Below are 26942 nucleotides of genomic sequence, written 5' to 3' on the forward strand. Positions count from 1 at the left end.
ACCATATGTTAATATTGACATTAACCATATTAGATTCATAGCAAACAAATGAAGTTGGATTACCTTTGTCCTCAAGCCATTTTTGAAATTTGGCGCATTCCTTCTTCATGTGCCCTTCTTTTTACAAAAGAAACACTTGGAATCTTTCTTGATACCAGCTTGGGGAGGTATTTTACCTTTCCCTTTCTGATTGGCTTGAGATTTTCCTTTCCCACGTATTGCCAACATTGTACTTTCACCCTATTCCATCACTAGTCTCCCTTCTTCTTGCATACACATGGTCATGAGTTCATTAATTGACCAATTTTCCTTATGTGTGTTATATGAGATTTTGAAGGGTCCATATTGATGCGGAAGGGTGTTCAAGACATAGTGCACCAGAAATGACTCTGACATTTCAACCTCGAGTTTCTTCAATTGAGCCACAAGGTCCCTCATTTACATAATGTGCTCGTGCACACCTCTCACACTAGTGAGCTTTAAGGATGAGAACTTCATGATTAAGGTGCTTGCTAGTGCCTTATCTGAAGTGATAAATTGTTCATCAATGGCTTTCAGCAAGTCTTGAACCTTTTCATGCTGATCGACAAAACCACGAATACCAGCAAAATTCTAGTTTTAATGAATATCATGCTGAGCCAATTAAATCGCTCCCATCGCTCATGAAGCGTGATGTCTGCTGCAGTGCTGGTATCAGTAAGTGCTAGTGGTTTGTCTTTTCTAATAGCATAGTCTATGTCCATCCACCCTAAATGAAGAAGAACTCTTTCCTTCCAGATCTTATAATTATCTCCCTTAAGTTTAGGGATATCATAACAAACATAAGAAACATTTATAGGTTGTAAAACTGCATACAATTATAGATTACATGCTTAAGTTAAAACTAAGGCAATAAATATTCTTGCTTTACTAATGTAAATCATGCTTAAATATCAAATCTAATTAAATATCAAATCTAATGACATAAAAATGCTTGTGGGCTAAATTCTTAATTCAAGTAGATTCAATTATTCTTTATGATCAAATTATTTACTTAATTCATAATTTTAAAAGGATATATCATGATTATAATTTGATATATATTTTATCTTGAATTAAACTTTTATGATAAAACTATCAAGTTATTTACTTAATTCATAATTCCTGTGGGTAAGTTATGAATAACTTGATATTTTATCCTAATTAATAATATAAATATAATAAAAATTCCTGTGGGATAAAATTTATTATATTAAGTATAATTAATTACAATTAATGTCTAATATTTGTGATCCTAATAATTCATAATATATAATTTTAATCAATTAAAGATGTTGTGGCTATTCTCTAATTAATTTAAAATTATATAGATCGTTAGACATTAAATCGCTTAAGACTAACTTAATATTATGAATTCCATAATTTTAACTAATACTAACATATTATTATTATGCACAAAATATTATCATAATATAAGCATAAATATTGCATAATCAAAACTATAATATTATGCATAACATTTAATTTCATACTTTTAACTACACACACACACTCATAAAAATTGCATGTATTAATATAGAGCATAAATAATCAATTCATACAAACTAAATACGAGCATAATAATTAAATTTGTATAATAATAATCTAAATTATATATAATTAAATCAAATAAAAATTATAATCACAACAATGTATTATAACAATTATTAATACAATTCCCAACTATTTAAAAAATGGGAACTAAATGTCATTGTTTGTTAAAAATAAAAGTTTGCGTGTTTTTTTTTGTTTGTCTTCAGGCCATAAACAAAAATAAACAGAGCAACTTAATAAACCAAGATAGAGATAAATTCTCGCTCTGATACCAAATGTAAAACTTAATTAACGATTTTTTGATGCGGAATAAATATGTTTATAACAGAATCGTAAGTCTTAATAACAAGAAAACAATACCTTCAGCCATTGATGTTCCTCACGTATTTGCTGCTCTCTTTTATATATATTTGGCACTTCCAAACTCTACTCACTCTATATAGATGGTGTAAAACTTAAGGTAATTGAGTTTGTGAGTATAGGGACCAAATAACATTATTTATAGCCAAAGCTTCCATCAAGCTTTAATGATTATATGTTACACATATTTATTATATTATGGGTAGTTACAAGTGAAACACTTTAAGAGTTTATGAATATTACATCCTTAAAGTGAATCACTTAAAGAGTTCATAAATGTGAATATTATATTTTTAAAGTGAATCACTTTAAGATCTCATAAATATAAAAGTTACAATCTTTAGAGTGAACCACTTTAATAATTTATAAGTATGAAGGAGAGTTAGAAAGTCATTTATAATGACTCTATAAAAAACAGTTAACAGTATTAAATTCCAAAGACAAAAATTCCTTAAGACATTTTGACACTATTAAAACCTAGGAAAAAAAAAAAACCCAACCAAAAGCTTCATCTCTTTTATTACTTTATCTCTTTTATTACTTTATCTTTTCTAATTTTTTTTCTAAAGAAACTAAAATTAAACTTTGATAGGTTCAGACGAGCCTCAGTCTTATTTTCATAAAATTGACATCATAATCGGGTTCCAAGGTGTGTTTTGTATTAAATTCTGAAATATTTTTAAAAAAGTTTATATTTTATTTTAAAGGAATATATTTTTTATGTTTTCATATTATTTTAATATATTGATATTAAAAATAATTTTAAAAATTAATAAAATATTATTTAATATATCTTAAAATGAAAAATAATTACTATCATTCGCTGAAAGGGAGTTTGGATTCAAGCCATGTTCTGAGGAATTGTGAACTCCTTCTCCTCCCATGTCATTACCAATTCATGAAATTCTCGAAAGCCAAAAATGGAAACTATCACAAACATGGACGGAAGCACACGTTCAACTGGAATTTCTCAATGGTGCGTGCATGAAAAAGACGCTAAAAGAAGTTTAAATTTCCTGTTGGGCGTGGCTACAGAGATGCTAATAGGAGAAGGCTAGCCGATATTTAAAAAGAGGAGAATGGGAAAAACACACTTTTGTAAAATATTTTCAATTAGTTTGCCTTTTGTGCACTGTTAAAAAAAAAAAACTCAAGAAAATGATTTGCTTCTATGCACAACTTCTTTCCAAGATCCTGAAACGTAAAATTTCAACTGCTGAAGAAAAATTAAGAAATAAATATACATGAAAGACAGGCCCTTTGGATCCCTAGGCAGGTTACGAGGTTCTTCGGCAAACCCCAATTCATGAATGCTGTGATTTATGAAACCAAATACTGCCTCAACTGTTTGGTTCTATTCTTGTTCTTTAGCTTTCGAAATGCGCTCAGCTCAATTTGCCGGATTCTTTCTCTGCTGACACCCATCAACTCCCCAATCTCCTGCAATGTTTTCATCCTTCCGTCCTCCATACCAAATCTCCACCTGATGACCTGATTCTCCCTTGGACTGAGACTTTCCAGAACCCTCTCCAGGTCCTTTTTCATAAATTCCTTCATTAGCAGATCTTCTGCTGTTTCTGCTTCGGGATCCGCAGTGACTTCCTGGGGAATATGATGCACAAAATTTTCAGTAAACCAAGCAAGCTAAAAGATGCAACGATGACTACAAAAGTTTAAGCAAAAACTGCAACGCCAAGAGTACATTAGAGAAAGAATATTACGGACCGAAAGTTTAAGATCCATGTTAAACCCCATCTTCTGGTCAAGAGATCTTGGGGCTTTTGGAGTTAGTAGTACAGCACTGAGCCTCTTCATCGAGAGCCCAGTTGCCTCTGCAACTTCTTTATCATCAGGATGTCTTCCATTTTCAGTATACAATTGTTTTCTAGCCTCCTTCACTCTATAAGTTGCGTCCACCATGTGAAACTGTAAACACAAAATATTGAAAAAAATGTTCGAACAAAAGATATGTATTTAGTACAGGCATAAGCAAATGAGCTGGTCACAGCAAGCATACAGCTACTACCTCATGTTTAGATCACATTTTCTAAAGGCAAATTGTTTAAACTTAGACAAAAGGACAACTGAGAGTTGGAGTAGAGCTTACAGGTAAGCGAATTGTCCTAGATTGATCAGAGAGAGACCTGCGTACTGCCTGTCTAATCCACCAGTGAGCATATGTAGAGAATTTGAAACCTTTTGATGCATCAAACTTCTCTGCACCACGTGCTAGGCCTCGACATCCTTCCTATAAGTAAATGAATAAGTTTTAGGAATTACACGCTTGATGCCAAGGATTATTACAAGTTTCAGTTTCCTTGTTTCTTCTTTATTAATTAATTCTATTTATTTGGAACCTTATGGTGTAGTTGGAGTATTACAGGAGAATCATAAAAGTGTGGCTGGGGTGTATATTGTGTTTTCTTGCTTGCGTTTATTGGCAGTTATCTGGTATTGGGATCTAGAAATATTTTGTGATGAACATACAGGAAAACCCTCTGACCCCATTTGGTGTTTTACACACCTGAACAAGATCTTGGAGATTCATCCCAGCTCCCTGATAATTTCTGGCAATTGAAATAACAAGCCGAATGTTGGATTTTATCATTTTGTCTTTGCAAAGGATACCATAGTTCAAGCGCTTCCTCAAAGTTATCTGATCAACTCTAGCTGCAGCAGCCCATTGTGCAAAGGTGGGCTTGCCTCCAAATCGCTCCTTAAGCTCCTCCTCAATCCTTTCAAGTTTTAGTAGGTCCTGAAGAACATAAACAAAACATGAGACATCCCAAATCTGATTGACATGCAATATATAAGTGCAGCAATAACCTTATTTATCTCTGATTATACAAAATACAAATTTCAACACTTAAGTCTCCACTTCCTCGCAAATGGTCACATAATAGTAATCTTCTTTTGTTATGAATGAACAGTTTTTCCAGTTACCCATAGCATAAAAACTCGAGGAAGACATGTTGGAAGCTTCCTATTCTAGAAACCTAATGCGCTGGAAGACATTGTCAGGTACACAAAATAGCAAGAGAAAAATTTTCCTTTTCAATTTCAAACAACCAACTAACAAAATTAGCTCCCATTTATAGTGCATCTAGGATAATTTACCTCACTTCTACCAGGTCCTTTAAAGCTTTAGCAGTTATGAGTTTACACTGGACTCTTGGGTGAAAAAGCTCAAAACATGCGAGAACAAATTGCTGAATTACCAGGAATATTCATTCCTGTAAAAATGTATTTCAGTGGTTGACATCTGGAATTTATCAAAGAAGCATTCTTAAACCAAACCCCCATAAAAAAAGAAGTGTTCATTAAATAACATTAAAATTGGTAATTCATAAATCAGACCTGTATTCCTTCTGACAACTCCACTTCTTCGGTAGCACTGAGAAGCCTGGAAGAGGTGCTGGCTCCTCTAAAAAAACGCAATGGATCAGACTGGTCTACCTCTTGCACGGGCACATGCTTTTTCTTGCAAGCAGAACCGGAGTTCTTGAACACAAAATTTGCAGCAGCCTTTTCAGCTGCTCTTGCACGTTTAGCTTTTCTCTGTGTTTGGCGCTTTGATCGCACAACTATACTCTCAGAAAGCTGTTTCTCCAAAAGTGCAAGTTCTTCATATGTTGGTCCGAAACAATCAGATTCTTCGGTGGGGTATTGAGTTGAACATTCTTCTCTTAGTCCAGTTTCAGCTGAGAAGGAAACTCCAATTATATCAGCTCGTTCTTTTCCAGTAAGCAGAGACCACATTGAAGAAAAGGAATCTGCTGTGGATGCAACTGGAATTTTAGTTACTGTATTCACAGAACAGTAATTTTTGGCCATTTCAGCTGCATCTTTTGCAACCTTGACAGCAGCTCTTCCAAGAGCAACTGCTTCAGCAGCCGCTGCAGCAATTACAGCCTCATCATTTACAATAAGCGTTTCAGTGGCTAAACTAGTTCCAAAGAGTGGCTGCCCAAATATCAAAGTAGAAAATAGATTACATCACCATTTATACAGACCATTAACAGATTATTCAGAAACAAACAGACTGCAGAAACTACATATATACAAAAAAATTGTTCAATAATTAGGCCAAGCAATTTTGTAACTTAGATAGCAGGCGATCAACAAAAAAAAAGAAGAAGAAGAAGATCATGAATAGCTTGAAAAAGAAATGAAACTAATAGAAACTAAAAATCTGATTAGAAAGGCCCTGGATGAATGGTAGAAATTTTTTTGACTGTGGTTTGATTGGCAATATGACAAACAAAGCATCTAGGGAGCTTGCTACTAACTTAGTGGACTGTAGTTGCAGTGACATCCCAAATAATGCAAGTCTCACCTCTTTGGGTGGACCAATCCCCCCTATATATGTCCACGGCCTGTTTGCAGCAATTGAATCAGAATGAGATTCTAAAGAAGGCAATCTCAACTTCTCCAGATGGAGCACTGCAGTTGATGTTGATGGTGATGCAGAAGACAAAGCGCATTGTGCTTGGAAACAAAATGGCTCCCCATTCTTTGCTGCCAATTTCCACAAAGCAATCATGACAAAAAATAATGATAATAAGTTCTATGACTTCAAATCATAAATAAACATAAAACCAATATAGTCTTAGCAATGACTGCTCTTCATTCAATAATTATGTTCCAGATAATCTTGACAAATTTATGCTCTATTAAATGAATGTAATCATGAACAAAAGTTCAGCAACTTAACAACAACCCTAGAATCAATATTCTACATAGAGCAACAACAACAAGTGGTAATAGCACCCTTATACAAACTACAATTGCAACAAGTTAAATAATAAAATAACCTGTAGATGCTAGATAAACTTGCATAAAAGTCAGCAAGGAAATTAAACAACAAGAACACTAAGTTTTCTCAAAGCATAAACTTATATTACAAATATTCGGTGATTCAATGTGGCCATAGGAACACAATTAGAATTTGTTTCAATTTCACCATTCATAGGATTTTCTAATCTGGATTTTTAGTGAATAAAATCCATATCACCATTCCTTAACTGCAAAAACTATGTTACTCTGGAAAAGAGGTATGTTGAGGTAATATTATGGTTCTGGATGAAAGAGATTCCTCCACCATAGAAAGGAAAGACTGTTATTGTGGAAAGCAGATACAAGAAAGGGGAAATAAGAATGGCTGGTCCCTGTGAAAAATGAGACTCGGAAATTGTGCCACTGAATAAAGCAACAGATTTCTGCAGGCATGGTTCAGCTTAAAATGTTTATAGAGACTATCTGTTTGCTAGTAATTGTTTCCTCATGTTAAAGTGAAACATCTGTATGATTTCTGAAGGAGAATTAAAATTAGCTCCTGGAGTTGTAAGCATAGACAATTTGAATGAGGGTAACACATGGGAGTAACCTAATCCTAGGAGCAACAGCAAATGCAAGCTTCTAGATGGGAAAGCTCTGGAGGAAGTGGCAGACAACATGATACTTGGATAATGCAAGTGCTTTTTGTTTCAGGAGGAAGGTAATAATAAATTAACACAAATCTGTAATGAAGTCATCAAACCTTGTCAAGGGTAATTAAAGAGTGTTAAGATGATTCTAAAATCAGAATAGAGGAGATTAAAGAAGATAATTTAACAGTAGAAAAAAATTTAACATGAAAATGTTTATCAAAACTTGCCTCCAGTTCCCATCTAGCATTTGATTTTTTTTTAATCTCTGAGCCTTCCTTTTGAAAAAACATTGTTTGCCTAGCTATTTCTTGTGCAAAAAACAAATTAGACTTTCCCAAGTAAAAGAGGTCAGTTGCATGAATTTGATGGCCTTTCCAATCAAGGTTCTTCTATTAGAGAAGGGGCATCCTGAAATGGTAATGGGCCATATTGACAAGAGAGAGGAATCTGTTCCAATGAAGTAACAATAGCTCTTGAATATAGTGCTGACACAGCAGGAACACTGGATACCCCACAAAACAAAATCCATTGTCCTGAGGTCCAAGATATGTCTTGCAGTTATCAATATTGGAGATAAGAAGAAAGTTCCCCATATCTTGAAATCCTTGGGAGCTCAACCATTAATTACACTAACAGACATCACTCGATCAACTACTAAATTATTTGGGAAACAATTTGTTTTGGAAAAACATCACAAATTGAAAAGAATGATGATTGGCAAACAAATCCTGATTAGACCTAGAGATACCACACTTTCTTTTGGTAGATATTTTAAATTTTGCCGCAGATCTACCATAGAAAGTAAGTTTAGTTAAAACACTATTTCCCAATTCTAGAAACAGGGATTAATGTGAAAACACAAGATCAGGAATGGAGGAGCAGAACACACCCATCTCAATTCTATTTGAAACAAACGCATACTGAGGATGCCTATCATGCAACTTAACACCAAAATAAACCCACCTCAATTCTTACGGAAACAAATATGCCTACGATTGCTGGCATCAAATACACATTGAACCAGAACCCACCCATTTCAGTTCTGGTTAAAGCATTTGTCATTAGATATCAACCATAAAAACACAAAAACATAATCTTCCAAAAATTATTATCAAAGCCAAGACTTCCATTACTCAACGGCATTCAAAACACACAAAACCAAAACAAGACATCCATTTCAATTCTGATAGAAACGAAAGCACTCAAAATTGCTTTATGGTCAAAACAAAGAGATACCCAGTTCAACTATTGTCAAAACAAAGGCATTTGTGATAAAATATCAAGAAAAGGCAACACCAAAACAAACGCACAAAACCCATTTGAATTCTAACTGAAACAAAGGCATTGGTGAGTAAACAATAAAGAAAAAAGAAAAGAATGCAAGAGAGCAACTCACAGAGCTGGATATGGTTGGTTCTGTGATGTTGAAGATTTCTAAACTGAATAGAGAAAGAGTCTGGTTGGCACTTGAACTGTGGCAGTAAACAAGACATCCTCCACTTAGCTACTAGTCTACCGCTAGCTACTATAATTATTATTACTATATGATTCTTTTATCCTTCAATTCAATTCAGTGTTTTTTCTATAAAGAAATCCATGGAAGAAGAGCCTTCTTATCTGTTTTGTGACAAAGATTTGGAATTTAAACAGAGAGAGGGAGAGGAAGATACGGAGAGAGATAGGTGGGATGTTATTTGTTGGTATTGAGGTGAAAACATGACAGGATAAGGGGAGAGAGGCTTCCTGTCTCCGCCTGCGCACGAGAGAGGAACAATCAGTCCTAGGGAAAGCAAATCTACAGTATTTTCCTATCTTTGAAACAAGAAATCCATATTTAGGAGTTTGGTCCTAATAACATATTATTTAGCTTTACAAATTTATAACAAAATTATAAATTAGGAGACAAATTGTTAAATAATTGCAACGTGTCATGTAAAAGTTTGGAAATCAAAACATTAGCAACAACGATACTATGTTATTAATAATTTTTTAAAAAAAAAATAATTTTATATTTATATTTTGATAAATTTAATAAATATTATTGATTAGTACTTAAAAGTGCATTTTTATCATTGTTTTATATCATCATTTTGCACTAAATTTAATAAATATTATTGATTAGTACTTAAAAGTACATTTTTATCATTGTTTTATATCATCATTTTGCACTTGAAGTATCAATAACTCCTTAACTAAAGCATGTTTTATAATAATATATCTAATAATATAAGATACCTTTAATTTATGGTAAATGTTCATTTTAAATGCAGGCCTATCACATAAATGAAAGGATTGATTGATGACTGACACGACTAAAAGATTGATGTCTTCTCCCAAGTGCAGAAGTGTCAAAGTAATAAATAACCCGGCAAGACCGGGGTCGAACCATAGGGAGGTTAATTGTACAAATTATAAACGACAATAATACAACAACAACAATAATAATAGTATTAACAATAATAACAACAATGACAATAACAATAACAATAATAATAATAATAATAATAATAATAATAATAATAATAATAGTAACAATAATAATAATAATAAAGAAAGAGAAGAAGAAGAAGATGATGAGAACTTGGAGATAGAAAATTAATATAAGAATTAAACAATAATAATAACAAATGTCAAAGTTAGAGGTTCCACTAATGGTATGTCAAACAAGTATAGTATAAACTCTTATTATTCAATTGGAAACCACACACAAAGGAGGTTCCAATCAGATTATAGATTGTTAACATGATTACATTAGTCATCTTATTCGATTAATGCTAGTACTTGTAAATCTTGTCAAGCATTCATGATTATAACTTATGTTAACAACAAATCAAGTTCCTTTCATAGCTCAGGTGTCGGTTATACCATACATTATGGGCTATGAAAGTGCCAAGCATTTGTTGTACCAAGTGTTATACAACATAAATCAAGATTAGTCATTTAACAAGCAAAGTATTAAAGAGTGAACAAGATAACAAATACAAAACATGTTAGTATCAAACATTAAAGTCCATATTAAATTTACACTATACTTATTCTTACACCATTAGTGTAACCTTTTCACCTTGACATAATAAACTTAGCTAAACATAATAAAAGAAAGAAAAATAAATAAACATAACAAGAACATAAACAAGATAAAAGTTAACTAAGTAAAGGAAAGGAAATGAAAAGCATAAACTTGATATTAATGAAAATAAAGCATAAGCATTACAAAAAATACAAAGAGAGAAAGGAAGAGCATGATCTTGATCTGGAAACCAAGATGCTTAAATGCATGGCAAATGCCTCCTTTTATAGGCCAAAATTGGAAACTATTGATTTGATGACTAATTGATAAGTGGGTGGCCAACTTTTGACTTGGTGACAATCCTTATCTTCTCTTGTCTGCCCAAAACGTCATTGATAACGTCAAAATTGGAGCCAGTTGCAAATTAAAGGCCAATTTATGTGATAGGCCTGCATTTAAAATGAACATTTACCACAAATTAAAGGTATCTTATATTATTAGATATATTATTATAAAACATGCTTTGGTTAAGGAGTTATTGATACTTCAAGTGCAAAACGATGACATAAAACCATGATAAAAATGCACTTTTAAGTACTAATCACACCCCCGAACCAGCTTATTACTAGTCCCTAGTAATCAAAGCGTAAAATAGAAAAACAATTTGCAAATTCCACAAAGCAAGGTATTCATCATTTAACTTCCATTAATCTATCCAAATAAACAAACTCTCATTAAATTTATATATCTGCTCAATACCTCTTAACAAGATATTAATAAACCTTTCTTTTGTGCTCAATGTATCAACACATAATTATGGGGCTTTTCTTGGAAGGAAACAAAATTTTTGTTCTAATGTTTAAGGTTAACTTCCTTGGGCTGGGATTATTATTTTTGTCTTTTTTTTTCTTCTTTTTTTTTTTAAATATATATACATATAATTTAAAAACATCATGCATCTTTAACCTATGTAACGAGCTTTCAACTAATGACTCCCAGACCAGTTGGTCTTAGGGCATTAGGTGTTAAGACACCCCTACGAGCTTAGTAACTCGGGTCGCAGATACTGATATGTAGATAGTGCAATGTTTGATTTCCTTATGCTTTTCTCCTCAACCCATGTAACAAGCGTTGGGCCAATAGCTCCCAAGTCAGTTGACTTTAGGGTATTAGGTGTTAAAACACCCCTTCGGGCTTAATTGCTTAGGTTAGGGAGGCTACGAAACCAAACTTATCTACATTTTTATTATCATCATTTTTTCTTTTTTCTTTTTTTTTCATGTTTTTTTTTCTTAATTATATACAATCCCTTTCCCTTAGTTGTTACCTTTAACAAAAGAACATAAATAATGTAATAATCCAATATGCAACCCACAATCATATGTTAAAGTGTGTGTGTGTAAATTAAGGTTTAAGAATACATGTTAAATAAGTATGTGAGCAGAATTAAGTGATAACAATGTGAGAGTTTGTAAATCTTAATATTTCAGGAAGTGTTATAATAGACCTTGTTAAGAATGGTTACTAAGATGCGTCTCAAGAGTCACTTTAACAAAAGAGCTCCTTTACTCTGCCATCCTAGTAACAACAATTATGCACATGCTTTATGAAATGAAAAACAATTTTTTTTTATCAAATACTACCCCCCCCCCCCAACCAAAACGAGACATTTTTTTTTATGCTTTATGAAATGAAAAACAATTTTTTTTTTTTTATCAACTAGTACCCTCTTCCCCCAACCAAAACGAGACATTGTCCTCAATGTTTTAAGGTAGAAAGATAGAGTATAGAAGATATCACCTGAAATAACGAACACTGACAAACCTGAAACACACTAAAACAAAAATAAGAAATAACAAAACACAATAATAAAACCAAAAGACACAAAAATTCACAAATGAAGGCTCAAATCCAATCTAAGCTTTAAATTCACAAATACCAAAAGACACAAAAATTCACAAATGAAGGCTCAAATCCAATCTAAGCTTTTTACGGCTTTCCTTAGATGACCAATTTATGCGACTCATGGAAGGATCAATCACAGGAATGAAAGATTGTAGTTGGTCAATCAATTGTTCAGCAGTAGCAGCAGAGATTATGATTTGTCGTGCAGAAGATGTTAGAAATTCCTGTTCCACAGCATGATCAAGAAAAGACAACAATTTATCATAATAACCATTAACATTTAACAAACCTATGGGTTTATGGTGAATATGCAGTTGAGCCCAAGAGGAAATATGAAAGATCTCTTCCAATGTGCCTAGACCACCTGGTAAAGCAATGAAGGCATCAGCATGGTTAAACATTGCATTCATTCGAGCTGACATTGTGGAGACCTGAAGTTCCTCTCCAATTGTTTTTCCAATGATGTCCCCTTGTGCCAAAGCTTCAGGGACGACCCCCAAAACTTGACTACCTCCTAAAAATGCAGCTATTGACACACCTCCCATTAACCCAAGACTGCCTCCCCCATACACTAAATGAATCTTTCTCTCAGTTAGCACTTGACCAAGATGATTTGCTGATTCTAAAAACTCCTTTTCTTTCCCAGGACTAGATCCAACGAAAACACAAATATTTCTTATTTGATGACCTGAGAAACTTGCCATTTCTACACACTTCTATATTTGTTGAATGTATGGGTTGAGTAGAAATGAAAGGAAGGAAGAGAGGGTTTTATAGATGAGAAATGAGAAAGGCAATCATAACACCTATATGTAGGCCAACTGGAGTCTCACTCTCTCTCTCTCTTTATTTATTTATTTATTTACTTTTTGAAAAAGCATGTGTATGTACAGGTAGTTGTGATTGTGGCTCACATCTTCCCTTGGTTTTACGTCCAAGAACGGCTTAAACACCCTCCATGGGTCGGGGATAGGCTTCCCATCCAGTTTTCTTAAAAACTGGCAAACAAGGTCTTTTTTAGTCAGATTCCCAAGACTAAGTCGATCATGTTCTTTATGAAATAGTGGCCACAAATCATGAATTACACGATGCACATCTCCACTAGGATGCGTCTCAAGAGTCAATAGAAGATTATCTAAAGACTCCTTACTCAGGCCATCCTTAATGAATTGTATTTTATCTTCACGGTTTATAGATACCATTCCTAAAAAATGACATTGTGTATTACAAGTCCATCTAGCACATCGATGACAGACTTCTAGTCGTTTTGCACGACGTTTCTTTGCAAAAGTGCTTTTACCTGTTCCAGGCATGTGTGAAATGAAGGAATTAGAGGACTCACCTGATAATCGAACCTTTGCTTCAATCAACCAGCGAATATCTTCAGGAATTCCATGATTCATTAACAATCTCAATCTTGCACATCTAGCACGGTAAATTTTTATAATCGCATTCTAAGGCAGAGCGGGAAAATACTTTTTCAATTTTTCAAGATTAGTGTCCATTTTCAAATGAGAATTGGAAGAGAGATTCAAAAAATTGCACAGATATATACACAGATATCACTAATTGTGGGAAACTGAAAGAACCGACTTAAGTCACGGAGTACCGTTATCCGCCATTTGATCGGGGTGAAAGAAACTAGCAAAAATCACTCAAAAAGAAACATAAAAAAAAAAAAAATGTGAGAAAAACAAAATAATCAACCTTTATCTACAAGATCATTCAAACCAGCTAATTCATTTTCACTAGGAAAATTATCAAAGTAAGCTTTCAAACGATGTCCATTTTCCTTAAAATCATTGTCATTCATTGAATTCTCAATATCACAGGCCCCATAAGGATTGCTCCATCTAGGTCTTAGCTCTCTAGGGAATGCATAGAGTCGAGAATTATAAAACAAAACTTTTTGACCAGTATCAATCTTTTGAAAATTTTCACAAGTTTTGCAGAATGCATGCGTGTCCTTGAACATGGTGGGCCAATAAAATCCATTTTGAAAGATTTTTGCAGCTGTCTTTTTTGACGAGAAATAACTTCCGCATGCTTCAGAATGACAAAGTTTAATGACACTACTTACCTCATTGTCGGGAATGAATCTTTGAAATATTTGATCAGGACAATATTTGAATAAGTTAGGGTTATCACAATAAAAGCTCTTCACTTCGTTCAAAAACTTTTCTTTGTCTTGAGTACTCCAATCAGCTCGCAAATCTCCTAAAGCAAGAAAATTGATATTTTTATTATACCAAGGCATTGGACTAAGAGAAAGTAAGGATTCGTTAGGAAAGTAATCATCCATTAGTGTGATGTCAGATGTCGAATCTGTTGTCACTGTTGACAAAAGATTCGCATCAACATTTTCTGTGCGTTTGTTATCCGTGATTTCTTCCTCAGAATAAATCATTTGCAAATCTTCAGATTCATCCAACTCATTTTTACTTAAAGTAGATTCAAGTTGATCATAAACTAATTCGTCAATATGATCTACTTCTTGTAAATCATTATCATCTCCAAGTTGCTTGCAAATGTTGAAAATATTCATCTCCAATGTCATGTTTCTAAATGATAGCTTCATTAGTCCATTCCTACAATTAATCAATGCGTTAGAAGTTGCAAGAAACGGACGTCTTAAAATAACAGGAAATGAATTACATGCTTCAATAGGTTCTGTGTCCAAGACAATAAAATCCACAGGATAAATGAATTTATCGACTTGTACTAACACATCTTCAATTATTCCTCTAGGCACTTTTATAGATCTATCGGCAAGTAAAAGAGATATAGAAGTTGGTTTTAACTCACCAAGATTGAGACTTTGAAAAACTGAATATGGAAGTAAATTCACACTAGCACCAAGATCAAGTAAGGCTCTTTCAATTTTATGCTCTCCAATAAAGCAAGAAATTGTAGGACAACCAGGGTCTTTATATTTCAAAGCATTATTGTTTTGAAGAATAGCACTTACTTGTTCGGCTAGAAAGGCTTTCTTTTTCACATTCAGTTTCCTTTTCACAGTGCAGAGATCTTTCAAAAATTTAGCATAGGAAGGAACCTGTTTAATTGCATCTAACAAAGGTATATTGATCCTTACCTGTTTGAAAATTTCCCAACATTTGTAAAATGTTTCTCCTGGTTTTTGAGTGAAAGTGGTGATTTGAATCCTTTCATTTCATAAATTTCAGAATTGTGATTGACTTTCCTTTGTTTGGTCATGGCTTGAGGAAATGGAAGTGCTGGCGGTGAATCAGTCGTTTCTTTGCAATTTTCAGATTCATCCCCTTCCTTACCCTCAGAGATTGATTCATCATCTTTCTCATAAGGTTCAAGAGAGGGTTTTTCAATAACCTTACCACTGCGTAGAGTAGTGACTGATTTGACTTGATCCATGTGTTGGCTTCCGGAACTACTTGCATTTGCATTGTATTGCCCTTTGGGATTTTGTTGTGTTTGAGATGGAAACTTACCTTTCTCTTGGAAACTGAGAGCAGATGTTAATTTAGCAAGAGTATCTTTAAAATCTGTCATGTTTTGAGCAAGTTGAGTATTAATTGTCTCTTGCTTTTCAATGAATGCATGCAATGTTTCCTCAAGATTTCTTCTAGGAGGTGGAGCATAAGGAGGTGCATATCCATGAGAATTTTGGAAATTATGGTGTGCTTGAAACGGTGGTTGTGAAGTTTGTGCATTGTTGTTCTCACTCTTCCAACTGAAATTTGGGTGATTCCTCCAACCAGGGTTGTATGTTTAGGAGTATGGGATGTGGTTGGGCCTTTGGAAATTGTTTAAAGCATGGGCTTGTTTATGGAGACATTCCTTAAAAGAAGGCAAGGTTGGACAATCATTGGTTAAATGTTCATTTCTTTCACAGATTTGACACATAATGTTTTCAACAGATTTTAATTGACCACTCTTTTTCAATTCTAGTGCCTCGACTTTTCTAGCTAAAGATACAAACTTGGCTTGAAGGTCATGATCTTCCCTAAGGTTGTACATACCTTCACTAGATGTGTGAGGTTGAGTTTTACTCGGTGCCTCATAAGTACCCGCAGTGTCCCAATTTTGAGCATTTTCAGCTAACAAGTCTAAGTACTCCATTGCTTCATTAGGGTCTTTATCTTCAAAAGTTCCATTGCACATCAATTCAATCATTTGTCTATCTTTAGGTGTTAACCCTTCATAGAAGTGTGAAACCAATCTCCATGTTTCAAAACCATGATGAGGACAAGTACTAAGCAAATCTCGATACCTGTCCCAACATTTATAAAATGTTTCTCCTGGTTTTTGAGTGTCCCAACATTTGTAAAATGTTTCTCCTGGTTTTTGAGTGAAAGTGGTGATTTGTCTCTTGAAAGAGTTTGTTCTATGAGATGGGAAAAACTTCTTTAAAAATTGTTGTTGCATTTCTTCCCAAGCACGAATGGATCCTGGTCTTAAATTTTGTAGCCATGTTTTAGCTTTATCTTTTAATGAAAAAGGAAAAAGCTTTAATCTGATGGTGTTCATGCTACAATTTAAATTATTATATGTATTGCAGACCTCCTCAAATTCCCTTAAATGCAAGTATGGATTTTTCAATTCTAAACCATGAAAAGAAGGTAAAAGTTGAATAATACCTGGTTTAAAATTAAAATGAGATGCATCAGGAGGAAAAACTATGCATGATGGTGCACTTGTTCTTGTGGGATTCATGTGGTCTCTAAGTGTTCTAGCACGGTTATTCTCATTATTCTCATTATGAAGTGATTGATTATCTTCTTCAGCCATATTTTTTTGAAAATGATAGGATACCCTACAAAGTCTACCACTTGATGTACGTGACCACACTCTCATGCACGTGTAGGAATAGAATAAAAGGAAGAAGAAAACAAAAGAAGAAGAAACAAGAGAAAAAAAACAAAGTTATATACAAGAAAAGTGAAAAGAGAAAATAAAATAAATACTATAATTTATACAAGAACTTATCTCCCCGGCAACGGCGCCAAAAACTTGACACGACGAAAAGATTGTTGTCTTCTCCCAAGTGCAGGAGTGTCGAAGTAATAAATATGTCTTCTCCCACGCCAAAAACTTGACACGACTAAAAGATTGATGTCTTCTCCCAAGTGCAGGAGTGTCGAAGTAATAAATAACCCGGCAAGACCGGGGTCGAACCACAGGGAGGTTATTTGTACAAATTATAAACAACAATTATAAACAATAATTATAAACAACAACAATAGTAATAATAACAACAACAATAATAATAGAAGCAATAATAATACTAATAATAATAGTAGTAGTAGTAGTAGTAGTAATAATAATAATAATAATAACAATAACAATAATAATAATAATAATAATAATAATAATAATAATAAAGAAAAAGAAAGAGAAGAAGAAGAAGAAGAAGAAGATGAGAACTTTGAGATGGAATATTAATGTAACGATTAAACAATGATAATAACAAATGTCAAGGTTAGAGGTTCCACTAATGGTATACCAAACAAGTGTAGTATAAACTATTATTATTGAATTGGAAACCACACACAAAGGAGGTTCCAATCAGATTATATATTGTTAACATGATTACATTAGTCATCTTATTCAATTAATGCTAATACTTGTAAATCTCGTCAAGCATTCATGATTATAACTTATGTTAACAACAAATCAAGTTCCTTTCATAGCTCAGGTGTCGGTTATACCATACAGTATGGGCTATGAAAGTGCCAAGCATTTGTTGTACCAAGTGTTATACAACATAAATCAAGATTAGTCATTTAACAAGCAAAGTATTAAAGAGTGAACAAGATAACAAATATAAAACATGTTAGTATCAAACATTAAAGTCCATATTAGTTTACATTATACTTATTCTTACACCATTAGTGTAACCTTTTCACCTTGACATAATTAACTTAGCTAGACATAATGAAAGAAAGCAAAATAGATAAACAAAATAAGAACATAAAAGTTAACTAAGTAAAGGAAAGAAAATGAAAGGCATAAACTTAATATTAATGAAAGCAAAGCATAAACATTACAAAAAATACAAAGAGAGAAAGGAAGAGCATGATCTTGATCTGGAAACCAAGATGCCTAAATGCATGGCAAATGCCTCCTTTTATAGGCCAAAATTGGGAACTATTGATTTGATGACTAATTGATAAGTGGGTGGCCAACTTTTGACTTGGTGACAATCCTTATCTTCTCTTGTCTGCCCAAAAAGTCATTGATAACGTCAAAATTGGAGCCAATTGTAAACATGAAAGTTGTAGGCAATTGTCTCAGCTTTCTTGTGTAAACAATTCAGCTCATTTGGACTTCTAGAACTCCAGATATGGCCAAACTACCGAACAGTGCTCGGGCTGGAAGATAGATTCGGGCTTCTTTGTTGTTGCTACAATTTGGACTTGATAATGGCCTTTTTAGATCTTGGGCTCCATATGAAAGTTGTAGGCCTATGTCTTACCTTTCCATCCATATAAATTGGACCTAAATCTGAGATATATAGCTCTAGATATGACCCAATTACCGAACAGTGTTCTGGTTTGTATTGCACCGGCATCTCTTTTCTAAGGTTGGCCATCTCTTTATCCTTGCAATTTAAGTTCTTCAAGTCATCAATCAATCCTTTCATTTATGTGATAGACCTGCATTAAAAATAGACATTTACCACAAATTATAGGTATCTTATATTATTAGATACATTATTATAAAACATATTTTAATTAAGGAGTTATTGATACTTCAAGTGCAAAATGATGATATAAAACCATGATAAAAATACACTTTTAAGTACTAATCACTTTCATAGCCCAACTGTATAGTATAACCGACACCCGTGCTATGAAAAGAATTTGATTTGTTGTTAACATAAGTTATCACTATGAATACCTAACAACATTTACAAGTATTGACATTACTCAAATAACATGATTAATATAATCATGTTAATAAATTATAATTCGATTGTAACCTTCTTTGTTTATGGTTTCCAATTAAATAATAAAAAGAGTTTATATTATACATACTTGAAATATCATTAATGGATCCTCTAACCTTGACAATTGTTTTGTATTTGTTCAAATCCTTACATTAATATCACATCTCAAAACTCTCTTCAACTTCTTTTTCATTATTAACTATTTCTTTATTTGTAGTTTATACAGTTAACCTTCCTATGGTTTGACCTTAGTCTTGCCGAGTTATTTATTATTTTGACACTTCTACACTTGGAAGAAGACATCAATTTTTTTTTTTTTATGATTAGTATTTAAAAGTGCATTTTTATCAAGATTTTATATCATTATTTTGCACTTGAAGTATCAATAACTCCTTGATTAGAGCATGTTTTATAATAACAAGTCTGATAATATAAGATACCTTTAATTTATGGTAAATATTCATTTTAAATGCAGGCCTATCACATAAATCAAAGAATTGATTGATGAGTTTAATTACTAAAATTGAAAAGACAAGAAGAGGGCTAAGTTTAGAAAAGAGGTGCTGATTGAATTCAAATTGGAACACCATTCGGTTATTGGATCATAAATGGAGCTATAGAACTTGTATTTAGGTCTGGTTTATATGGATAGAAAGTTAAGATATAGGCCTCAAACTTTTATGAGAGTCTAAAATTCAAAAGGACCATTTTCAAGTTCAAATTATAGTAATAACAGAGAAGTTAAAAGTTGTCCTACAGTCCAGACATTATTCAATATGGATAAGTATGTCTCTTCTTGTTTATTTATATTTCTCTTTTTCATTATGTTTAGCTAAGTTTATTATGTCAAGATGAAAATGTTTCACTAATAGTGTTAGGATAAGTATAATATAAACTCAATATGGACTTCAATGCTTATTGATTAGTACTTAAAAGTGTATTTTTATTAAGGTTTTATATCAATTTTTTTTTTGCATTTGAAGTATCAATAACTCCTTACTAAAGTATATTTTATAATAACAAGTATGATACCATAAGATACCTTTAATTTATGGTAAATGTTTATCCTAAATGCAGGCCTATCATATAAATAAAAGGATTGATTGATGAGTTGAAGTACTGAAATTGAAAAGATAAAAAAAGGTGAAGTTTAAAAAAGAGATGCTGGTTTAGTCCAAATTGGAATATTATTCGATAATTGGATCATAACTGGAACTATAGAACTTGGATTTATGTCTACTTTATATGGATGAAAAACTAAGATATAGGCTTAAAACTTTCACAAGAAGGCAAGACTCAATTATGCTATTTGGAAGTCTAAATATTAGCAATAACGTAGAACTTCAAATCTGTCCTACAACCTATATATTGTTCAATATTCAACCCATATCTTGAGTTTTAGAAGTCCAAATGACCTCAACTTTTTACTTATGAAAAGCTGAGATAATTTTCTAGAACTTTCATATCTAAGTTTGTTTAGATTATGACATTAACAATGACTTTTTTTAGTAGACAAGAAGATAAGGATTGTCACCAAGTCAAGATGTGGCCACCCACTCAACAATTAGTCATCAAATCAATATTTTCTAATTTTGGCCTATAAAAGGAGGCATTTGTCATGCATTTAAACATCTTGGTTTCCAGATCAAGATTATGTTATTGCTCTTTTTTTTTATTATAATACTTAAGTTTTACTTATATTAATCTCTTGTTTATACTTCTCATTTCCTTTCCTTTCCTTAGTTAACTTCTATCTTATTTATATTCTTATCTTGTTTATTTATATTTCTCTCTTTTATTATATTTAGTTAAATTTATTATGTCAAGGTGAAAAGATTACACTAATGGTGTAAGAATAAGTATAATATAAACATAATATGGAATTTAATGTTTGATACTAACATGTTTTTGTGTGTTATCTTGTTTACTTTTAATACTTTACTTATTAAATGGTTAGTCTAGATTTGTGTTGTATAACACACTTGGTACAACAAATACTTGGCACTTTCATAACTCAACCGTATGGTATAATCGACACTTGTGCTATGAAAGGAACTTGACTTGTTGTTAACATAAGTTATAATCATGAATACCTGACAATTTACAAGTATTAGTATTATTCGAATAAGATAACTAATGTAATCATGTTAATAATTTATAATCCGATTGAAACTTTTTTTGTGTGTAGTTTTCAATTGAGTAATAAAAAAATTTATACTATACTTGTTTGAAATATCATTAGTTGATCCTTTAACCTTGACATTTGTTTTTATTATTGTTTGATCCTCATATTGATCTTCCATTTTAAAGTTCTCATTAACTTCTTTATTATTATTATTATTATTATTATTATTATTATTATTACTATTATTGTTACTACTGTTGTTGTTGTTATATATTTTTTTATATATAATTTATACAATTAAGCTCCTTGTAGTTTGACCCCGATCTTGCTAGGTTATATATATTTTTATATAATTTATTACTTTGACACTTCTCTACTTGAGAGAAGACATCAATCTTTTTGTTGTGTCACTTATATCATAAACAACTTGCTTTTAATATGTCCTATCATTTTTATCTTATTAATTCTTAATACCTTACTTATTAAATGGTTAATCTAAATTTGTGTTGTATAACACTTAGTACAATAAATGGTTGAAACTTTCATAGCCAACCATATGGTATAATCTATACTTTTGTTATGAAAGGAACTTGATTTATTGTTAACATAAATTAGCATCATGAATTCCTAACAATATTTAAAAATTTGGTGTTACTTAAATAACATAATTAATATGATCATGTTAATAATTTATAATAAGCTATTAATGACAAATCATTTGATTGGAACCTCTTTTGTGTGTGGTTTTCAGTTGAGTAAAAAAAACGCTTATATTAGATTTATTTTTAATATCATTAGTGGATCCTCTAACCTTGATCTGGAAACCAAGATGCCTAAATGCATGACAAATGCCTTTTTTTTATAGGCTAAAATTGAAAACTATTGATTTGATGACTAATTGATGAGTGGGTGACCAACTGTTGACTTGGTGACAATCCTTATCTTCTTTTGTCTACCTAAAAGATCATTGATAACGTCAGAATTGGAACCACTTGAAACATGAAAGTTTGAAAAAATTGTCTCAGCTTTCTAGGAAAAAAAATTAAGGTCATTTGGACATCTAGAGCTCTAGATATGGGTCAAACACTGAACAATATTTTAGCTGCATGACAGATTCAGACTTCTTCGTTGTTGCTACAATTTGGAGTTGAAAATGACCTTTTTAAATTTTAGGTTCTCATGAAAGTTGTAAGCCTATGTCTTACCTTTCTATCCATATAAAAGAGGCCTAAAACTGAGATCTACAGCTTCAAATATGACCCAAATACCGAACAATGTTCCGATTTAAATTACACCAACATTTCTTTTCTAAGTTTGGTCATCTCTTTGTCCTTTCAATTTCAGTTCTTAAACTCATCAATCAATCCTTTCATTTATGTGATAGGCCTGCATTTAAAATGAACATTTACCACAAATTAAAGATATCTTATATTGTTAGATATGGTATTATAAAACATGTTTTAGTTAAGGAGTTATTAATACTTCAAGTGCAAAATGATGATATAAAACCTTGATAAAAATGTATTTTTAAGTACTAATCACACCCCTCAACCGTTTATTACTAGTCCTTAGTAATCAAAGCGTTAAAATAGAAAAACAATTTGCAAATTCCTTAAAGCAAGGTATTCATCATTTAACTTCCATTAATCTATCCCGATAAACAAACTCTCATTAAATTTATATATTTGCTCAATACCTCTTAAACAAGATATTAATAAATATTTATTTTATGCTCAATATATCAACATATAGTTACGGGGCTTTACTTGAAAGAAAACAAAATTTTTGTTCTAATGTTTAAGGTTAACTTTCTTGGGATGAGATTTTTTTTTTAAAATATATATACATGTAACTTAAAACACAATGCATCTTTAACCCATGTAACAAGTTTTCGGCCAAATAACTACCAGACCAGTTGGTTTTAGGGCATTAGGTGTTAAGATACCCCTACGAGCTTAGTAACTCAGGTTGTAGCTACTGATACGTAGATAATGCAATGTTTGATTACCTTAACTTTTCTCCTTAACCCATGTAATAAGCGTTGGGCCAATAGCTCTCAAGTCAGTTGACTTTAAGGTATTAGGTGTTAAAATACCCATTCGGGCTTAATTTCTTAGGTTAGGGAGGTTACGAAACCAAACTTATCTATATTTTTATTATCATCATTTTTTTCTCTTTTTTTTTTCAAATTATATACTATACTTTTCTCTTAGTTGTTACCTTTAACAAAAAAATATAAATAATATAATAATCCAATATGCAACCCACAATCATATGTTAAAGTGTGTGTGTGAAAATTAAGGTTTAAAAATGCATGTTAAATGAGTATATGACCAGAATTAAGTGATAACAATGTGAGAGTTTGTAAACCTAAATATTTCAAGAAGTATTATGATAGACCTTGCTAAGAATGGTTACTAAAATGCGTCTCACGAGTCATTTTAACAAAAGAGCTCATTTACTCTGCCATCCTATTAATAATAATTTTGCACATGCTTTATGAAATAGAAAACACAGTTAGTTAAATTTTTTTTTTGTCAATTACTACCCTTTCTGCGTAACTAAAAGGAGATATTATCCTCAATGTTCTAAAGTAGAAAGATAGAGTATAGAAGACATCACCTACAACACCAAACAATAACAAACCTGAAACATACTTAAATAAATATAAAAAATAACAAAACACAAATATTATGCTATTAACAAAACCAAAAGACACAAGTTTTTAAAAACTAAGACTCAAATCGCAGTTGTGACTATGGCTCACATCTTCCCTTGGTTTTACGTTTAAAAACAGCTTAAATGCCCTTCTATGAGTTAGGGATAAACTTCCTATCTAGTTTTCTTAAAAACTGGCAAAGACTATGCTAAGTATGTTCTTTATAAAAATGGGTTCATAAGTTATGAATTACATGATGCATATATCCACTATGATGAGACTTAAGAGTCAATAGAAGATTATCTAAAGACTCTCTGTGTTTTGAAATAAATCCCACCTTTTGATAATTTTCACAGGTTTTGCAGAATACATGTGAATCCTTGAACGTAGCGGGTCAATAAAATCCACTTTGTAAGATTTTTGCAGTTGTTTACATATATCATTCCTAAAGAACGACATTGTGCATTACAAGTCCATCTGGCACATCGATGGCAGACTTTCAGTCGTTTTGCATGACGTTTCTTTACAAAAATGCTTTTACCTGTTCCAAGCATGTGTGAAATGAAAAAATTAAAAGACTCACCTGATAATCGAACCTTTGCTTTAATTAGTTAGTGAATCTTTTCAGGAAATTCATGGTTCATTAACAACCTCAATCTTGCACACCTAGCTCGATAAATTTTTGTAATTGCATTTTGAGGCAAAGTGGAAAAATACTTTTTCAATTTTTCAAGAGTGGTGTCTAAGGGTGTTCAAAAAAACCTAGTAACCAAAAAAACCAAGAAAATCAATGGAAAATTAACCGAGAAAACCAAACCATGATGAAAAATCGATTAAACTAATTACTAAAACCAGAAATCTTTCCTGTTCGGTTTGGTTTGGGTTTTACCACCAAAACTGGTGAACCGAACCGGCCACCTATAAAAATAAAGTTAGAAACAACCTAGTATAAATAATACAGTAAACCTAAACCTAAATGACATTACAATTTACTTTTGAAGTTGTCGCTCACACCAAACCAGCCTTCTTCCTTTCCCCTTCAATTTTCATCCTCTTTGCCTCTTGCCCCCTGCATCTGTCTCTTTTCTAGCCGATCATGTCTCTTCTCTAGCCGATCAATAAGTAAATAACCCACAGCTCACACCAGACCAATCTTTCTCTTATGCACTTACAGAAATTTAGAAAATCAAACCTCGTTAGATCAAAGTAATTAGTCTCTGGGTATCGTTGACAAGTAGTATTGTTTCTATTTTCTCTCTCTCGTCCTTTGCTCTTGTTATGATTCTTTGATCTTGAGAGACAATTAAATCAGGTTTGGTTTTCACTTTTATCTATTTTTTCTAGTTTTTTTTATTGATTGATGTGAGTTTTTATGTGTTGATTTTAAGGAATTTTGATGTTACCTGTTAAATTTATTTTTCAACTTGGATTAGGGTTTTGTTTGTTTCGAGGTTGAAAGTTTTATTTTGTGAAAAAATATGTGATTGAGATAAAATCAAGGTCAAGAGTCGTAAAAAAGGTTAATATTATTTTTCTAAAAAATTGAGATGATTTTGGGGTTATGATCTATTTGTTTCTTTGGAGTTGAATTATTAATCCTTTAAATTTTTATTTTTTGCCTGCTTTGATTTAGTTTTTAATTCATAATACTCTAAACAGTAAGAGAATTTTTGACTAAAATATTAAAAAAACATAGGGGTCGTGGCTGAAGTTTATGGACAATTTGGGTTTTGATTTGTTTGGTTGCAAGAAGATGAATTAAATTTGTTTTCTTAAGAATTAATTATGCTTTGCTTTGATTATGTATTTCGAATAACTGAAAAGTTAAATTTTATTAGTTGAGCAAGCAAATATACTGAATTAAATTAAGACTCCAAATAGAAGAATACATTTGTGTGTGCATGTAAATGCATATGTCCCCTATTGAAAAGCAAATTAGTTATTGGAATTTGAAGCAAGGGTTTTGTGTTTCCTAATAATTAATTATTCTTTGCTTTGATTATGTATCCATATGTTAATTCTAGCCTTCGTGTGCTTGTAAGTTTTACTTGTAACATTTATTCCATTAGAGATCTCTAATCTTAGCTTCTTCCTTTTCTATCCTCTTGGAGCTAGGGTTTCTACATCTTTCTTCAGATTTAACCCGTTTTCCCTGGCTTTCTTTCTTTTCTGTTGATTTGTGTTGATATCGTGTTATTGATTGCTTTGTTTAGCATTGTTAATTTAATATGTATTGGTTTATCTTGATTGTTTTGATCTGTATTATTAGCTTTTTTTATCTATATTATCAGCTATTAATCTATTTTATCTTGATTGCTTTGTTTAGCTATCAATCTGTTTTCTGTTGTATTAATTATGGGTTGTGGCAGTAAGTTCATTCTATTTTATTCTAGCAATAAGTTCATTCTATTCATGTATGATCTATTAAATGTTTAGTCTTACTAAGTGCTAATAATTATATAAGAGAGAGATTGCATGAGAATCCATATGGAGGAGTGAAATAATTCAATGAAAATCTAAATAAGTTATGTTTTAATGAATCCATATGGTTAAATGACTTCATGCATGTTAGATGTTGTACACATATTGTTAATCTTATTATATGTGCGGAGTTGAAAGATATTGATGATTTAGTTGTTAAAATTAGGAATGTAGTAAGGTTTGTTAGATCTTCTCCTTCTAGACAACTTGTTTTTAATCAATGTGTGAAGAGGTTGAAAATTGGGAGTAAAACATCTGTTTGCTTGGATGTTGCAACTAAATGGAACTCTACATATATGATGCTAGATGCGACTGTTAAATTTGATGTGGTTTTTACGAGGTTAGAAGAAACTGATCCTAGGTATTTGAGTTACTTTGAAGTTGATTCAAAAAGGAAACAAAAAAACTTAGGTCCTCCTACTTTAGAAGATTGGGAAAAAGCTCTTTTGTCAAGTTCTTGAAATTATTTTACA

General features: G+C 32.0%; 1 protein-coding gene across 1 annotated transcript; it reads right to left on the reverse strand.

Annotated features, from left to right (window-relative positions):
- Positions 1–3077: 3077 nt before the first annotated feature.
- On the reverse strand, positions 3078–9170 carry LOC105117712 (RNA polymerase sigma factor sigB-like). The gene is made up of 7 exons (XM_011015463.1): positions 8758–9170; positions 6269–6450; positions 5290–5895; positions 4457–4687; positions 4040–4180; positions 3658–3858; positions 3078–3534 (listed from the first exon to the last, which is right to left on the reverse strand). The coding sequence occupies exons 1-7, from the start codon at positions 8852–8854 to the stop codon at positions 3253–3255; spliced, it is 1740 nt and encodes a 579-aa protein (XP_011013765.1). The 5' UTR covers positions 8855–9170; the 3' UTR covers positions 3078–3252.
- Positions 9171–26942: the final 17772 nt, after the last annotated feature.

This window comes from Populus euphratica, unplaced genomic scaffold, assembly GCF_000495115.2.
Source record: "Populus euphratica unplaced genomic scaffold, PopEup_1.0 scaffold1448.1, whole genome shotgun sequence".
Classification (NCBI taxonomy): domain Eukaryota; kingdom Viridiplantae; phylum Streptophyta; class Magnoliopsida; order Malpighiales; family Salicaceae; genus Populus; species Populus euphratica.

Bases quoted from the DNA above. Each gene is read 5' to 3' on its own strand.
- LOC105117712 (XM_011015463.1), bottom strand. From the start codon at position 8,854: ATGTCTTGTTTACTGCCACAGTTCAAGTGCCAACCAGACTCTTTCTCT. The intron at 5,896-6,268 runs GTGAGACTTGCA...ATATTTGGGCAG, and splicing joins GGATTGGTCCACCCAAAGAG to CCACTCTTTGGAACTAGTTT. The intron at 3,535-3,657 runs GTCCGTAATATT...CATATTCCCCAG, and splicing joins ACATGGATCTTAAACTTTCG to GAAGTCACTGCGGATCCCGA.